At 42.0% G+C, this 19,372-nt stretch overlaps 1 protein-coding gene across 3 annotated transcripts in view; it reads left to right on the top strand.

Annotated features, from left to right (window-relative positions):
* The first annotated feature begins 258 nt into the window (after positions 1 to 258).
* The window catches only part of nlgn1 (neuroligin 1), a 532,296-nt gene continuing 513,182 nt past the window's right edge, over positions 259 to 19,372 (top strand). For 2 of the 3 annotated variants that reach the window (XM_079574885.1, XM_079574884.1), the window contains exon 1: positions 259 to 1,232. In XM_079574885.1, the coding sequence (XP_079431011.1) occupies positions 695 to 1,232 (538 nt within the window). In that variant the 5' untranslated portion in view covers positions 259 to 694. Of the gene's footprint in view, positions 1,233 to 3,798; positions 3,859 to 19,372 lie in introns of all 3 variants that reach the window. The other variant, XM_079574883.1, reaches the window with a different exon arrangement.

Genomic DNA, 19,372 nt, shown 5'->3' with positions numbered 1-19,372 from the left:
ACAAGTGGAAGAAAATGGATGGATGGATGGATAGTAATACAATAATCACATGCTTTTCAGAACATATTTGTAGACGTCTGCACAACAGGTTTAGCAGGTTCTATACACATTTAGATCCTAGAATATTCTGTTGTTTGATTGTGACCTTGCAATTTTGACTGAACTGTAGTTTATCTCGCAACCCTTTTGTTTTCACTAAGCCTCCGTGCAACATATTTCTGATGCATCAATCTTCTGTGCTCTTTTCCAGGAGAGGTGCAACTTCTGAACACACCATATCGCTCCGTCATCGGCCGACCCTGCATGGCTACGCCGCTGCTGCCTGTGGCCCGTACCCAAACCGCGGGATCCCTGCTCGCTGACTGATTTGTCACCGTTGATGAACTGTGGCACTTGAAGATGAAGTCATCCCTGTCGTCCCCTTCATCTGTGCTGGCAGCGCCTTTGTAAGGAATAATTTGCCGCTCATCTTTTGCCAAGCAGCAGGAAAACTAATGGCTGCTACATTGCCACCGTATGGTTTGGATTTTAAAAGGGATCATTAGGCGCGGTGACTCTCTCTCGTCCCCGTTGTGGAGTATGTGCTAGCTCTGGCGTGTGAACGTGCTTCTAGAGTGCTTACGCAGTTGGATGACATGATCGTATTTTAACCTTGGATCACGACGCAAGGAAACAAGTTTTGGGATTTGCGGCGATGGCTTGCTGGAGGTTTCACTCACGGAGGGGGTCGCGGCTGCTTCTGACGAGCCCGAACGGCGGCAGAATGATGGGATACGTTGATTTCGGAGGTTCCCTAAAAGCCCTTGGATCGTGGTTGTGTTTACTATGGCTGGGACTGCTGCTTTTGCACACATGCCCTCCTATGGCGTTGGCCGAAAAACTCGACGAGAACGACCCGGTAGTCACCACGGTTTACGGAAGGCTCCGCGGCGTCAAGAAAGAACTCAACAATGAGATCCTTGGTCCAGTCGTGCAGTTTTTGGGAGTTCCTTATGCCGCGCCTCCGACCGGCGAGCGCAGATTCCAGCCTCCGGAGCCTCCCATCTCTTGGCCGGAAATCCGCAACGCCACCCACTTCGCGCCGGTGTGCCCTCAAAGTATCATAGAGGGTCGGCTACCGGACGTCATGCTGCCCGTGTGGTTCACCAATAGCATGGATGTGGTGTCCACCTACGTGCAGGACCAAAGCGAGGATTGCCTCTACATGAATATCTACGTGCCCACGGAAGATGGTGAGTTCCCTGGCTGGTCTAGGCAGCGTAGGTGAAGATTTTAAAGGGACTAACAGGGGGAGTGAGGTGCCTAGATCGTAGTGTGCTTCCTAGAGTGCATTCTTGTCCGTCTTTGTCTGTCTCAAGCATGACCTTGTGCATGTCTAAGTTGCATGACACTGCTTTTTTTTTTTTAGATAGAAATTGTGCGAGGTTAACCGAGAGTGTGTGGGTGAGTGCGTGCACCACATTGACACCAGTTACAACTCATTTCACCGTCCCCCAGGCTTTCCTGTGTTGATCATTAGATAAAATGGGCACACGCTATCCGAAGGGAAATCTTGTAATATGTTGGCTGAAGAAAACTCCAAAGAAATGTCACAATTCTTCATTACCGATAGAGTTAAAACACCCTTCATCCATGCTATTTCACACCAGTGTGTTAGAAATGCACTTTGAAATAGCAACTGCAAACATGTTGGCTCTGGCATGAAATGTAAAGGATCCTCATTATTCTTTCTCAATATGTAGATGTGTTTGTGTTCCATATCGAATGGGAGGCTTTTGGAAAAGGATCTAAGCGTCTATGAGATCAGTCATTAGAGAAATATTTTGACTTCTCTGATCGACTTGAAACGCCCTCCGTGCTCAGAAGATGGCAGCTGTATTTAAAGTAATAGTTTCTTGGGAATTCAAAAAGACTTGATATTTGCCTTTTGATGGCGCCTTAGCTAGTTTTATTCAAAGGATACAAGCTCAAACATATTAATCACCAACTTTGACTGCGGCGCTTATACTTATCCACTGTGATGCTAAATGAAAGTAAATTTGGATACAAAATGCAGCCTATTTGTTAAACATTTGCTGAGGATTAGAAATGATTCGAATGCAAAGAGTGGGCATAAGCAAGCACCTATTTTTTTTTTACGTTGCAGAAAAGGGCCAGGTTTCTTTACGTATTAAGTGAGGCAGTACCATAGTCAGTCTGCTCCACTCGTCAAACTGTAATTATTTTATCAGTGTCACCAGAGCCGCGCTGCCCTGTCAGTCACGGCAGTTTCGGTGACAGGAACAGTGTGATATGCAGTTCTCTATTTAGGAACGAGAGTTTGAGCACCTCTGGTTTGACTTGATTTAGAAATAAAGAAAAAATCAAAAAATCTGTTCACCGTGTCTGCGCTGATGGAGAGAAAGCAATCCAAGGCCCACCATTACGTCATCTCTTAGTCATTTCTAACAACCACCTAGTCAGTATCTAACACTTATTGGATCTTCATCTCAATTTATGATAATTAGTTTTTGAAACGCCACTGATAACTACCTCTCTGATGTAACTGAGAGCTCCAGATTCTTTGCTAGCAGCCCAAGACAAAAACACATTGCAACTTAAAAAAAACAAAAAACAGATTTTGTTAAATTTTAGTCTTGTTTTGGTTTTGATTATTTTTTTTCAATCTTTTTTTTGACAAAGTTTGATGAAAGAAGAGGCTGCTTGCGATCTCAATGGAGCAATTCCTTCATTCATTTCTTTTCATCCCGTTCATGAAGATGCATAGTTGCACAAGCCACATACAGTTCACACTTCCAAAGGTTCCCATGATCAGAAAGGAGCAGATGGGAGAATAATGTTCTTATGCCCCTTTTTCAATGAGGGTATTCGAGTCGTCTTCTGTACTCAGTGGTTGGAGTCTCGAACAGACACCTTATGCCCCTTTGTTAACACAAACTATATTAGGGTGCCATGACATTAGTCCGATGCCCTTTTAGAGCCAAAAGTGATTTTGTATAGACAACAGAGCAGCGAGGGACATGTTGTCCATCAGTGTGTATTGGGGCTGCCGGGTCGGAAGCAGAGAAAGTTGCAAGTCTGGTTTTCTGGCCAGAGACACCAGGGGGAGATGAAAGACTGCCCAATCATCCCATTAACACTTGTATTACCCTCAGAGGGACTACAGAAAGAGTTTATTGAGGTAAAAAAGTTACTTAGCTCTGCTTTAAATACCGCAGCCTAACCCTAAATTCCAATAAAGGGAAAAGAAACTGTTAAAATAATGCCAGTTGTCATATCCATGGTGTCTTTTAATGGGTTATGTTCTAACAAGTACATTTCCCAAGCTCATGACGCCACAAATCGCATGCTGGTTTACAGATACTCTAAGCGGAATGACATGCCAGTTAATAATGGGACGCCACAGTCCTGACAAGTCCAGCGCTTTTCCTTCTCCTTCCCCTCTTCATACCCATCATATCTTCCCCCTCACATGCCCTGCACCCTGTGTCTCATCACGGCCTATTGTCCACCGCCACAAAGGCCCACACTTCATTTAACGAGACAGTGGTGTGTCCCGATCCCGACCGGGCTGCGCGGAGAGTCGGCTCGGCCCGGCGGATCCGCTGAATGCTACCCTGATTGAGGCTATGGTGCCATTACCTTCTCCCCGCGCTCTGTCCCCTCATCTAGAATTCATAACACACAATCACAGCTTTGCGCGAGTGTGTGCGTGAGTGCATGCTAGCTCCTGTGTTGAGGTGGATGCGGCGCATACAGGGGCTCAATGTTATTCTTTAGTCTTCTATTCATTTACAGTCAAAAGAATATCCAAGGAATGTGCCAGGAAACCGGGCAAGAAAATATGTAGACAAGGAGGTATGTATGATTTGTACCTACACAATGCCACAGAGAAAGAAGCTTGTTATACGGGGCCGCCGGGCTCAATCAGTGTGTCGGCCATCTTTGTGGCGGACAACAAAGAAGGTCTGTTTTCATGTCCTCACATTCACGGTGGATCCTTGATGCTGTAATGTCTGTTTTTTTAGATGCTAGATGAAATAGTTTGTTGATAGAGAAGTATTTTTTCACAAGAGACTTTGGGTGGTATGTTTTTTTCAGAGTGTGTTACTGACATTTTGACCTGCATCTTGGTTTCCCAGATCAATGCACAACACAAAGATTGTTAAACACTTCTGTGAAAAGTTATTGGGCCAAGGGCAAGGGCATTAGTTTATGCAACACTCGTCTTTATGTGTGTGGGATGTTAGCACATTTTAGCTCATTTTCTTACAGAAAGTAGAGAAGGTCTTACAGTTCTTATTGGTTGGTTTAGCACACATTTGTACTTTGAGTATGGCTTGTGCTTATTGTTATTCTGAGTAGGGCTGGGTACTGTTTTTTTTTTCTCGATACCTGCACTTTAACAATACTTGGTTTTCCAAACTAGAACAATACTTTTTTTGATACCTATACTACGATATCTGTCGTCTAGAACCAGAAAACAGAACAGTAATGCTAATTTACCCAACAGCCTCAAAACTTGGTCTCTATGTATTTCTTTTTTCTGTACCTGCTAGTACCTAAAAGTTTTTTTCCGATACCATACTACCAACATTTAACAGTACCCAGCCCTAATTCTGAGTTTGGGTATTGTTTGAATGGACAACATGCTGTACTTGTAAGTGGTTCTCAAACTTGTGGTGGTACTTTGGTTTGAAGTGCTTGAGTAGTGCATTTGGTATGTTGTGGTTTAGGCATAGTTTACACCAGTGGTTCTCAAAGTGGGCCGTGGAAGCGTGTTCAGTGAGTCTTGAGTCTTTTCCCAGAAAATATTTGTTTTATTTTTTACAGAAAAAGTGGAATCACTACTTGAGTCTGTTTTTTCCTTATTCAACACATTTTTTTTGAGTAAAAGACAATATTTACATTATGTTTTACAGGTCTATGTTGTATTTGGGTGGTGGCATTTCATCCCAGGGTGATTGTCCTGACACCAGTTGAGAACCAGTGGTCGATTTGATTTTCTGATTTGATTTTGTTGAACTTATTATACCGGATAATTTAAAGCAGTACTAAGTAACTTGTTTACCTTCATAAATCCTTTTCGTATTCCCTGTGTGGGTAATACAAGTGTTAATGAGATGATTGGGGGGTCTTTCTTCCCTGGTGTCTCTGGCCAGAAAAACACAATTTCCTGCCTCCGGGTCGTAGCCACCAATACACACTAATTGAATCACAAAGAAGAAGCTAACAGGCTAACGGGCAAAGCTAACGGCGGGCTAGCGCCACTTAAACAGTATTTACAGCCAAGTGAGCGCAAAAAATGATCTCCATTGTGTAATTGGATGCACAATATCCCTCTCTCCCTTTGTCTTTTCCGTCAGGGTAGTATTTACTCTCACGGACAATTAATTAGTAAAAAACTGCAACATGCTACGGCACCTGCAGTGGCGCTTATGGCCTCTAGGGGCATGAATTACTTAGTACTGCTTTAAGGTAGATTTAGTTTCTTGTTTTTTCCATGTAGACTTACAACATTCATACTTGAGAAACTCTGCGATGCTCTTCCTCTCCAGGGCCAAGTTCTCCAGGTCAAGGTAAAGCTACTGTGAGTTCTTTAGAGCTTTTCAAAGAGTTAAGCTGCACCTGTATAGATTTCCTTTGCAACATCTTACAAAATATCTGTTTTTCACAAACCCCTTTTTCCAATCCAAGGACAGTGCGAGTGTAAAACACCCCAAAACGGTGTATGCGTGTGGTACAGTAGACAGCAAGCGCCAGGATCAATGTCTACAAATTATTCTAGCCGTGACTCAGGGCATCTGCAGCTTTCCCCCGAATGCTAAATCCAAGAGACAGGTGCTTTTTACGTTACCTGCAAGTAAATCTAAGACCAATTTTGGGGAGGCAAAGTAAGAAATCTCAGCTGTCAGAAGCGGTCTAGCTCTCACCAAACGCACCTAATGCAATTCAGGAATGGCGCGGCGAGCGGGGGGAGACCTTTGCAGATTTGTCAGACTGTGTAAGCAACCTGAAGATTTAGGTACAAACCAGCACTGACAGATTTGCTACTAAAAGCATGATTCAGCTCAGTAACTTTGAGATCTGGCATTGGAAACGGTGGGGGAATCAGTTTCTGCCGTATTTCGTGGAAGGAATTTGTATTTGTTGCCAATATCGTGGAATACAAAGTGGATCGTGGTGTTGTTTGTGGTAAGACGAGAGATTTTCATTCCTTTTGTTCGAGCGCAGCGCAAGCCAACTGAACACAGGTGAAGTTTTGATTAATTAAACGTATTTGCAGAGCGCCTTTCACTGAGATGAAGTCGCACTATTAAAATAACCATAACGATATAAGTGGAAACATTATACATCATTAAGGAAGTAATACTGTTAAGCATAAAGCAACTGTAAAACAATAACAACGTACTCAAAAGGCAATCAAAGCCGGTCACTGAAACCTCGTCAGTACAACACTTGACAAAAAAATCTTAAGGAAGTAGTTACACAAATTAAAGCAGCACTAAGTAACTTGTTTACTTTTTTGGGGGGTCTTTCATCCCCCTCCCTGGTGTCTCTGGCCAGAAAACCACAATTGCAGCTTTCCTGCCACCGGACCGGAGTCACCGATCTACACGAATGGAATCACAGAAGAAGAGGCTAACAGGCTAACTGGCAAAGCTAACTGCGGGCTAGCGCCACTTAGACAGTATTTACAGCCAAGTTTGAGAGAAAAAGATTATTTCCATTGTATAATTGGATGTACAATATCCCTCTCTCCCTTCGTCTTTTCTGTTAGTGTAGTATTTACTCTCACGGACAATTAATAAAGTAAAAAATTGCAGCTTGCTATGACACCTGCAGTTGCTCTTATGGCCTCTAGAGCAAGAGTTACTCAGTACTGTTTTAAGGTTAAATCAAAAGTTTGAGTAGATTTGGTCTGGTCTTAGATGAGATAAAACCTCTTATTGCCACTGTATCAAGTACAAGTACTCAAAATCAACATAAAGAACCTTTATTCAAGCGATTTTAAGTCATTTATCTCATTTAAAATGGTAATGTTTCCAGTGAGGTGGGTCGCAAGGTTTTTTTTATTTTCTCCCCTGGTCCATGTAGGTGTCACCTGTCACTGAAAAACATGTATAATAGGTTACCCTCTTGGGCCAGGACTGCCTTGAAAAAGAGATTAGGGAACTTTTCCAACTAAATAAAGGACAAATACATTAAATACACAAATAACAGCTTTTATTGAGCTTTTGCAAATCATTTTAATGAGTGGAATATTACACGACCTTGTTTGTGAACTGTTATTTACGGTGATATAACTTTGTAGATGGAATAGACTCAAGACCCAATAACTCAGCTACGGACTCGTGAATGTAATCTGCTCTATTACACTGTGGTCTGTCCACACTCATATTTGTTGCTTAGACTCAATGCATGTACATCTGCACACAAACACGCTGATGTTCTGTGTCAAATTGTTGTCTTTATAGTAGTTTAAATCTAATCTTCTTCTTCCCTTATAGTCTTATAGTCTTATAGTCTTATAGTTTAAGTCTTTACAGTTTATTATTTATCTAAAGTTATGTGTTATATGTTTGATGTTGCTTGATCAATGAAGAAAAAAAAACCCATGATGTGAACCATGGCATAAACCGATTCTGATTCTGATATGGCCACAGTGGCTCAGATCGCCTCATTAGTGGAAGTTTGGTGGTTCTATCCCAGCTCTGACTGTTTTTATGTCCTGATAGTTGACACTTCGCTCATTTTGGAAGAAAATAACGACTCACCCATCGTACTTAACAAATGACAGCCAACATGTTTCAGGTAGGGCAGCTGTGGCTAAAAAGAGCTTAGCAACACCTGCTATGGAGAGCATGAAAAAGACGATGCGAGTGCGGAGAAATGTGACAGAATTGGGTTTCGTTCACTGAATTTTACGGCGACCCTTTCGAGGAATGATCACGATAAGATATATGTTTGTTTCCTGAACAGCTAAAAAGTATTTCACGTCCATGTTGTAATGTGCTAGCATCGAGAAAATTGACATCCGCACTGCAGCCCTGCCGTGTCGTTACCCCAACGCAAACATATTTACTAGCTCCTACAAACAGCCTTGTAACTGGCAGACCTCGCCTTGGCTGTGGCTGTGCATATGCCATACTTTGACGAGAGCGATGTGATTGGCTGCCAGGCCTGGGGTTAAGAGGTGTGCTGTTATGATGCACCGTGACAGCGGATCGTACCTACGCGGCTCGGGCTTCAGAGGCCGCCTTTAACAAGATGAGCCTTGGACCTTGGCCGTCTAATCTCCATTAAAGGAAGCCGAGTGGTGTTGGGGTTGGCGCGTGTCTTTGTATCATACACTGTTTCATCAAGATAATGCCCCGGCCCCTTACCCCCTCCCGTATATGAGGTCCGCCCCCATGCTCTGCCGGGACGTTCCTGTGTGGAGGGGTGCATGTGTGTGTGCGAGGGTGTGAAGGAGAGGAGCACTGCCCTTGATGAGGCCTGGGCTGTTAATGTCATCGTTTCAGCAGCTCTGTCGGGGCAGGGCACGTGTCGACACTCAGAGCAGCTGTCAGGGCGAGCAGGGAGGCGCATTTATAAACACCTCCACTAGGGGACGAGTTTAGGCCTTTCTCTGCCTCAAATGCATTCAGTGATGACAGTTTTACATTTGGGCCACAGGACTAAAAGGGCCATGACAATAGAGCTCAACAGTCCCGCCCACTTCTGCTCATTTGTTTGGTGCCAGATGTAAAAATCCCACTCATTTTATGCAATGACTTAACCAAATACATTCAAGCTCAACACAAGCTCATCAGCAGAGGTGCGTAGAGTAGCCAAACAAAGTACAAAGTAATGACCGAGTACTGTGAGAAAGTGTAATAATTCTAAAGAACAAGGAGCATGTGACGAACTACATCTATTTCATTATTATCAAAATGAAGCATTTGCCACTTAAATATTTACTCACAGTGGAAAAAGTAAAAAAATATTGCTACTCAAGTAAGAGTACATACTATACTTCATTATAAATTTTAGTAGAAGTAAAAAGTGTATGATAAAAATGCGCTTCTTCCAAACGTTACTCAAGTAAATATACTTGAGCACTACCCGCCTCTGCCACTCAACTATGTGCGAAGTCATGGACATAAAACACTCGTTTAAATTGAAGGTGTGTCTAAAACGTTATAAACTGAAAAGTTTTAAAATATTTTTTGCCGTATTTGGTGTTTTTAAACACTTTAATATTATTAAGACAAGACTTTAAAAAAGAAAAAAAATATTGAAATCAAAGGATAAAAAGAATTATGTTTTTACATCATTCTTTCCGCCAAATGACCGGAAGTGGGCGGGACCTTTGCTTTTAAATGTTTAATTTTTGGCAAATTGGATGGATTCCCTTAGAAATCTAAGCCCCGTCACCCGTTGACAGGATAATGTTACGAGCAGAGTTGTAGTATATTCTAAATTAGTAGTGACGGCTTTAAACATGTAATATTTGTATTACATATTACTGTTTCAAAAATGTAGCTGAGTTACTTTGGGCAAAATATAAAGTGAAAATAGTAAAAATGTCACAGAGCATAATTGCAATCAAAGATTTCCTTTTCCTTCGCTTAGCTGCACAAAACTGCAGATCTTATACCAGTGTCCAACGTGATTAAAGGGACTAGATGCAAGTGGTCCATGTTATACTCACTACTGCCACCTCAGGTCATAAGTGTAACTGCACCTTCTATATTAAGCTCGTGCATAAATGGCACCTTTTTGAGTGACAGTGCAGGATTTAGAGGCAGTTGTGGTGAACAGGTCTGGGCTCATTCTACACATTAGGACATTACTGGAACACTTTTAAACTCCGTACAGTCCCTTTAAGTGCATTTTATTTGGCATTTCAATACAAACCATATAAATGCACTGGAGTTACTTCAATTGTAAAGACTAATATATTCCCGTATTTAAATAATGTGATGTTCCTCAGTTAGTGAAAAAACTGGCTAGTCTTCTTAAATGAACTCATCAGACTTCAAACTTGCTTTAATTTGTCTAAAATCAGACGCCTTTGAACCCGCTCTCTAATTAGTAATATAATGAGGGCTTCACTGAGCTCTTGTCGATGTAGTCGGGTCAATCAAGGTTAAATTAAAGCTGAGCAGATAACGCTAAGGCCTGTAGAAAAGAACGGCGAAGGTTGAGCAGTCTCCAGGTGCTTCCGGTGACAGTAAACACACCGCCGCTGTATAGCCTAAAATTAAAAGTGTGTGTATAATAACGGTCATTAAAGTCACAGCGTGGGATGCTGCTGCGCTGGCATATTGTTCTGTGAGAGGAGTTAATAAACAGATAGACAAACATAACAGTGATGATAACAAGCTTCAAAGTGATTGAATTGAATGTCAGGGAAACTCACCCCTCTCCTCGTGGATACCATGTTATTAACCTTTTTAACCTCCACCTGAGCCGGGCACATTTTCTCCAGTTTGAGCATTACCCAAATCTAAAGCTTCTTGAAAAAAGCAAAACAAGGAACAAAGAAAACCGGGATGAAAACGCAACAAAAAAGCAACAGAAGAGCAACAGTAAAGAGATGAAAAAAGAATGTGAAAAAAGAGACGATATAACACGGCGACGTCACTGTTTAGATCAGTTTTGTAGGTCTTAGCTTTCAAATGAGGCGTGACACCGGCCTAAAGGCTGTAATAGAGCTGGGCGATTTAGGAAAAAAAAAATCATGATTATTTTCCAGATATTGGTCAATCTCGATTTTCGATTAGATTGTATTTTTTGAATTCAATACATCTTGCCCATTCATAAAAATGAAATACATCTCGACGTCTAGATCCGCAAGATTAAACATGTCATTTTTTTAAGCAGATAAAAAAAAAGGGGTGCCATATTGCAAGGCGTAGTAATATTAGTGCTCCTAAGGCATTATTACGCCTTACATTATTGTACCCCTTTTTTTTATCTGCTTAAAAAAATTACATGTTTAATTTTGCGGATCTAGACTTTTTATGTAGCTGTATCTAAATAGGGGAAACGTGGACCAACTTGGTAGCTTCTATCTTCACCCCAGTTTGGAGCTATAGGAATGTGCTGGGAGAGGCTAAATGCTAACGACATTGGCGTGACTGAGCGCACGCACAAAGACCAGGCAGGTACGCATCAACTTGTCTAAGCTCAGGTAAGAACATATCTCAGTATGGAAAAAAACGGTTTCCTGTTCCTTTTAAGATTCAGATTCACTTTACTAGCCATTTGCGAGCTGTCATCGAAGAGACAAATATGGATCTTCCAAATACCATTAAAAAAAATATCCAATTCCAGTAAACCAAAGCTTAAAGCCGCACCGCGTAGAATTTTACTCAAAAAATAAAATTGAAATGTAAGCGTTTATTTTATGACAGACATTTTCATCATTGAAAAACACCTACCTACTTTACCGGGAGTGGGTACGTCTCCAGCTCGTCTCCATGGAGATGTGATTACATTTGAGATTTGCCGGTGTACAGAGCTCGTGCTGTAGAACGTTGTAGTTCCGGTTTCGATTGTTGGAGCAATTCCGAGCACAGCAGACGGTGTTTTTCATCATTGTTTGGCTGCAGCTTCACTCGCACTCAAAGGCCTCCAGGTCGTAGCAACTGCCCCCCCCCCAAGGCGCAAAGGATTATGGGTTATGTGCAAGTAGCGAATTGGGAAAAATCCGCAAGGAGCTCAAAGTGCAGTGTCGAGACGTAAAAGGGCACGACGTAGAAACAAACAAATGAGGTTCACTTTTGATTTCCTTTATGTTTGACAAATGACTTTATAGAGACTGCTCTGCTCGCTCTGGCCGTACAGTCAGCAAGTTCCACCGGGGGCTCCAAACAATGCTCTATTATGCCCACAATGAGCGGCACAGTCAGAACCAGGGGGTAACACAATAGAAATGACTTCGCAGACATCTTTTCAGTTCAGAATAAACAGCATTTATTGTAGACACACAAAGACAAGTCGCTACAAGGATATTTTGTACATTTAGACGGTGGATTATAGCAGCTTATGCACTATCCAAATACATGCGCTACCTCACGGCGAAGACTGCCCGGGCACAATGCATCCCCCCCCCCCATTTCGCTTGCGCAGAAAGATTACATCGACAAACAATACTTCATTTATAGAAAAGGGAAGAAGGGAAAAAAAAAAGTTGGCGTATTGCAGCACAAGCGCTTTCACTTGTTAGATTTCATTTGATTCTTGCTGGCAGTGCACTGTGCTACATTAAATCCGTTCTCTCCGCAGAAGCCAGGGCTCTCTATAGTTGATTAGGCGCAGACACAATCATGAGTAATTAAAGGCAGCAGCAGATTAGTATTTTGTAAATGTCTCACCGGTTCAGCACGGAGGACCAACCATTCATCAAACCCTACTTAAAATGTCCGAAAGGGCCCAATCAAACGACTCGTGCCTCTATGAAATATGTATGAAAAGCTTTGTTAATGCTCGGATAATTGCTGTCGTAGGTGATGTGGGATTTAAAAGTCCTTTTTAAGCTTCATTTTCAGCTTTTACACCTACTTTGGAGATATTAGTGCAACTTCAAATTATGAATATGTTGTAGAAAATACCCCAAGTTATATAGATGTAGCTACATGCAGCTGTGCAAAAGTTAAAGGAACAGGCCACCGTTTTTACATACTGAGATATGTTCTTACCTGAGCTTTGACGAGTTCTTTAGGACCTGTCTGGTCTTCACCCGTGCCTTCAATCACGTAAACACAGTGCGGACTCTCCACTATAGCTCCACTATAACACAAAATGAACAGATTTTCTATGTGGATAAAAGGGGGAACTATATTGTAAGGTGTAATAATACCAGGAGTAGTTTGGCATCCACGCAGTAAAGTGAAGATAGTACTGTGCGGATTTCGAACTACTCCTGGTATTCTTGCGCCTTACAATATAGTCCCCCCTTTTATCCGCTTGGAAAATTTGCATTGTTTAATTTTGTGTATTTATACTTTGTAGTGGAACACTTCACGTAACCATATTTAAATAGGGAAAACGTGGAAGAGCTTGGTAGCTTCTATCTTGACCTGTTTTGGAGCTATAGAGGAGAGAGGGAGAGGCTAAATGCTAACGCCGTCTGCGCTGTGTTTACGTGACTGAAGGCACGGGGGAAGATCAGACAGGTCCTAAAGAACTGGTCAAAGCTAAGGTAAGAACATATCTCAGTATGTAAAAATGGTGGGCTATTCCTTTAAAGACATTGGCAAACATGCTCATCTATGCAATGAGTTTAAGGCTTAAGGTTTAAGACTCTGCAAGTGAAAATGCAGTTGTCAATGTTGAAAAATACAAAAGCAAAACTTTGTCTGCTTGCAAGCCAGAGATTTCCCAGAAATCAGCGCGGCCGCCCCTTGTCTTTCACAAAATTTGACATGTTTAGTATCCATGTGTAGTAGGGAGATCCTGCAAATGGAAACTTAGAAAATGTAAGCTCCAACCATGCATTCAATTCATTGCAAGAGTGGAGAAAACTCTTCTGGTGATTTTTTGTTTCTCAGTTAGATGACATTTACCCCCCTGCCTCATCGACCTGGAAGTTTTACCCTATAGGGAACCCTTAGATGCTTTGTATTTGGGAATGAACAAAGCAAATATGATTTGAAATAAAAAGAAAATATAGAAAAGAAAGAATCCCCTCTGAAAAAGTTTTTGTGAGAAACATATCCATAAATTAACACCTTAAATTTTAACCTGACAGGATCCGTTATTCAGATTTTTTGCTTTAATGAAAGCATTAAAGCAAAGTGACAAAGGACCCAACCAATTTCAATCTCAATTTCTGCTGACTTAAGTCGCCCGATAAAGTTACAGTCATGTCTTACTCATGTCTTACTCATGTCCATTTATGAGATGTTTTGGTGTGAGTTTCAGGGAAGGGACTGTTCTGATGCTGCTGTGGAGATCGGGCACAGTTGTGCCCTCATTTGGCTCGTTTTCATTGTCATAGACGCCGAGTCGAGTCCCAAGTCCAGAGCCGCTGTCCACTCTAGTGTCCTCAGTCGCTTTCTGTTTGTCTTTCCGAGAGAGAGAGACCGCAGCCTCTCAATGCAGAGTTGAAGTGGAGGAGAAAGGCCGTACATTCAGTGGAGCCGGAAACTCGGTCTGATTGGACAAAATGCAATATCAATAAGTCTGCAAGTGCCTGCATTAGTCACTATGATTCAGTACAGAGAGTATGACAAACACACAGTCTACAGCCGAGCAGAGCATTGTGCCGCCTCGGATTCTACAATTAACATTTAGAAATATGTTACACGGGAACAATGGAACCAAGAATGCCAGCTGGAGAACTGTGCTTTTCTGTTCTTTTGTTATTGAAATGGTTTCACAGAAAAGGTACATTTTGATTACAAGCTTGTTCTTTGTTTTCATTCACCATTAAATGTTTTGAGTTAGCATTTTAATGGGGACAGAGTAAGAATAGCTTTTATTGGCATTAACATATTGTTGTGTATTTAATGTATGCACGGTAGAACAGTTAGCCCCTGTCCCCATGTCAAGCTCACTGTGTAAAAGAGTGACCTTTATACTTGTTATTGCATGGAAATGAATGGGGGTATACTGTATAGTGTGGATGACGAGCGCAAAAAATATTCTGTTGTAGCAAGTAATTCAATAAATGATGTACAGTATATGAAAAAAGAAATACTGTACATGTCTCCCTAGAGATGAATTTGTTAAGGATAAAGTCGACAACTCGTTCATTCATTTTATGCCACGAAGACAGGTTCAGGCTGACTGAACTCAGGAATGATTTATGAGAAGCTTTGGAGACTGTCATAATATTGCTTTATCTCTTTTGAGTGTGGACTTTGCAGATTCAACTGGCCTGGACAATTAAGGCGATTACAATGGCAGTGAAAGAGTGACTTTGTCAAGACAATGGGGACAGTCCAAAGTCAGACAGTGGGGCAGAGAAATGTAATTGTCTGTGTCCTCTGTCCCATTGTCCTATGCCCCTCAGAAGCCAGTGATAAAAACCACAGCGGAGTTCAAAGTGTGTGGGACGCTCTGGTGTTGTTTGGTCGTCTCCTGCAGGGATAGTGCCTTCTGTGATGAGATCAGAGCTGGCAAAACTCAAAGTCTCTTCCTCCACTGTAATGCAAAGTCTTTTCTCCACAACAAAATCAAACCAAAAAAAAGTATAAAGAGAACTTCAAAGAAGTTGTAGATCTGTCGACTGTGGATTGAATTAAATGATACCCACAAGTTTTCTTGTAGTGTTTTCAACTTATTAAGATCAACAGATACATTCAATCATAGAAATGTGTGCTTTCTTTAAATCAATATGCAATATATACTTGAATCTGTGACATTTAATGGTATCCCCCATTCAATAATATTTGTTACATTCAAACACAACTACCAAACATTGCAATCAAAAATAAGCACAATAGGTTAATCCAGACAGGTGATTCTGGCTCCACATCTGAACTGCGCACCTTACAGGTCGCCCCCAGCAGCTTCTGAGCATGGGTCAGGTGACAGAGGACACATTTCTCTACAGAAACAATAACGTACAACTTAACTTTAAAGGGAATAGATGCAAGCATAGACTGTATATATAATGGAAATCTTCTGCTCACTCCTCCCCGTTTACCATAATGACCACGCTCGAGGGGGAAATCATGGCGGATTTACAGACTCCCCCTCCTCAGCTCTGACGAAGCATGTTCCTAAAAAGGACATAAGGGCGGGATCTTCACTGTAGACTCCGCCCTTTCATGACGTGTAGCTCGTGCTGCTCCAATGCTAACAGTCCGGTCCTCATTAGTACGAGATTTCTAAAATTCTTACTACGAAAACCAGCCTGGTTTCTTTAATTGTGACTAACCCAGCGTTAGCACAGGAGGAATATCTAACTCTAGATCGTTCCAAAAAAATTGGGACCAGGCTTTAAAGTTGTTTTAAAGTGTCTAAAGTCCAATGCTTTTCAATAGAGAAAATTTTCCCAATAAATGAATAATAATGAGCTATGATTTGGTCAAAACCCCACTTAACTGTAGCTTCATTAATACACTTGTACACTTACACGTGTATTGCACTTTATAAGCCTCTGTCACAAGTTCCTCAAAGTACTACATAGTAGTCATTATTCATATCCTCCACACTCTGTGGTGGTAAGCTGTTATTGAAGCCACAGCCGTCCTGGGGCAGACTGTCCATTTACCACGTGGCTATATAATGTTCAAATTCTCAGCTCTTACTAAGTCAGTGCCCTCTGCTGGTCACATGTGGAACTCTTTCCTTTTTTGTTCATTTAAACAATCATAACTCCGCACAGGAATGGGCTAGAGACTTACTGTTTTTTTTTTTACATACTCTGGAATGTATGCTCTACAGGGCAGGGGCCGGATTAAATCATCTTGCGGGCCTGATCCTGCCCGCGGGCCGTATGTTTGACACCCTTGGTCTAGTCCTTTTTATATTATTTTTAATCGACTACGAGTCCCGAATAAAGTTGAATTGAATTGTCATTGAATTGTAATATAGGTTCTTTTGTCAGAGAATTCAAATGATTTGCATCCTTTTCAAACTGTGTCACTGAAGTACAGATGTTTATGTAGTTTTTACGAGTTCTAGTCTCATGAACAACTTATAATTTTGTTTCAATCAGCAAATATATTACTTTAAAGGATGAATAAACACGGTAGGGACCCAAACCCAGATCCTTCCTGTTTGAGGTGAAGGAGCTAACCACTGTGCCACAATCCTAACTCTTCACTGTACAATGTGGACCATGGCCTAGACTCTCTCTCTTCTCTGGAGCGTGTGATTGTTGCGCCTCCACCACCACAGTCGGCACCTCAGCCTCTGCAGGCCCTGGGCACACTGGTACATGCCTCCGCTCGGCACCTGTCACAGAGGATTACGGGCGAGCGCTGAAAACAGACTAATGCGGTCGAGCATGAGCGAGGTTGAATGGAAGTTCAAGTATCAGACGGCGGTGAAGGCACTAATGCAATTAATCGTCCCAAATCAAAGTGAATGCAGCGGCAATCAGAGCGCGAGGCAGAAAATAATCATGTTTTATGTATCGGCGCAATGGAAAAAGCAGAGTTTTGTTTGTGTGTTAATATGCAGTGCCGTTTCATTTAGGTGTGCTGATTGGACGGGAGTGATTGGAACAACAGGTTTTCATTAGCAAGCAAATTTAAACAGTTATTGTGTGTGTTTGTTCAATGGCACAGTGGTGTTATGGGGAAGCTGATATTATTCCACCATTTTGGACAAATCTTCAGAAAGAAACTTTTAACTTTCTAACCACTTTATGTGCTTGCTTGACCCCAGGATTTATTCATAGCATATCAAAGCACACATTATACATGAGGGAAATACTGACTTTGGAATTCAGGCTTAACCCGGGCATCACACTGCATTCCATTTATACTCAGAAGTCAGGATTTCCAACCTCCCAATGGGAAATTTTGACGATCCTCACAAGCCCCGTGTTGGGGAAAACAACATGGCGATGCACGGTGATGACAGTAAAGACGACAATGTTTCTAACATTTCTCTGCTCCTGGACAATGGACTGGAGCCTCAGTGGTTATAATTGGACTGTTTACGACCAGGAGGCATCCGGAACAGATGCTCCTTTTGACGTGAAGGAGCAGCGACTCTACTCCAAGCTCCTCCCAGGCAACTGAGCTCCTCACTGGATCTCGAAGGGTGCGCCCAGCCACCCCGCGAAGGAAACTCATTTCGGCCGCTTGTATCCGCGATCTTGTCTTTTTGGTCATTGCCCAGATCTCATGACCATAGGTGAGGGTGGGAACGTAGATCGATCGGTAAATCGAGAGCTTTGCCCCTGACTCAGTTCCATCTTCACCACAACAGACCGATGCTCCGACCGCATCACTGCTGACGCCGCACCGATCCGTCTGTCGATCTCACACTCCATCCGTCCCCCCACTTGTGAACAAGACCCCGAGATACTTGAACTCCTCCACTTGAGGCAAGGACTCCCCACCGACCTGTAGAGGGGAAGCCACCGTTTCCCAGCGGAGAACCATGGCCTCAGATTTGGAGGTGCTGATCCTAGGGCATAATTACAACATTATTTATCTACAAAATAATGTAACATTTTTTAGTAGATTATAAATCTAACCACAGGCTTTATTTAGGGCCATATTTTATCAAATTTTGACCAGCTTAAGTTATTTTTATTTGTTTCACTGTCGAGCTGGGCAAAAACAAACTTGTGATCAAGTTTTCATTGTGCAAATATATCACAGTTATTTACACATATGCAACCACGTGATACTTCATTTAATTCCCCCCCCCCCCCCACTTTTACTCCCCTCCCTCTGTACCCCAGCAATGGGCTCCTGCAAATAACATGAAGCAAAACAATCTCCCCAATCTCGGGGGTTAATTGAGTTTTGAAATGAAAAGTCAAGGATTTTTTTTTTTTTTCATTCAAATTTCTGACTTGACGACTGGAACACTGAAAACCTTGTATCGTGACTGAGGTTGTTTTCATTCCTATTTATGACACTGACACATGTGCAAACTGACACGACGCTCAACAAGAACCTCGGTAAACGACTGTTATTCTTCATAATGAACACATAATAGTTTATTGCATTTGTGTCCAATCTTTTTTCCCTTTCACTCTATAATGAATGCAACATTTCAGGGCTAGTTGTATTTATGACACATGAGCCGTTGTTCATTTAGCTTCATCAATCAATTTACTCAATACTCTGCACATTTGTACACGCTCCAGTCTTCTTTCCACGCAGGGGCACCTTCAGGTCATAGCATTATGTTATTATCAAGCCAGTGTTTAATGATATGTTGATAACAAGTGAAAGAGAAAAGAGCTCCGCTTCATAATCGCTCATAGCTACAGTTTAGTGTCTGCTAGCATGGCCTATTTTCTTATAAATTACAATCTCTCTAAAAATAATTGCTTTGTAGGCCCGACGACTACGACAACTACAGCTGTTGACGAATAGAAATCAAAATAGGGGTCAGAATTAGACATTGTTTGTCCCTCGCGGGCTCCTGTCACCTCACTCCTCGGCATGTGCTTCCAGTCTGGGACATTTACGTGTCAGATGGGGCACATCAGTCTCAGCCTCTGCCCCCCCTGGCCTTTCCTCTTTGCATCGTGTCCGACTGGAATCTTTCCCAAAATTGCAGGATAGAACCGATTTATAAAAACTCAGACTCTCTGTGGTAGTATGACTCACTCTCTAGGCTTCAACTTTTGTACTGAATTGAAATTGAATAAAGGAGCGGTGGAGGAAAGAGCCCGTTCTCTTGTAGTATCCGAGGCGACGCATCCAGCTAAGCCACATGCAAACATAATCCGGCA

The sequence above is a fragment of the Gobius niger genome (assembly GCF_951799975.1).
Source record: "Gobius niger genome assembly, chromosome: 17".
NCBI lineage: Eukaryota > Metazoa > Chordata > Actinopteri > Gobiiformes > Gobiidae > Gobius > Gobius niger.
The sequence above is the reverse complement of the archived record's forward strand: the minus strand, read 5'-3'. Positions and strand labels throughout refer to the sequence as shown.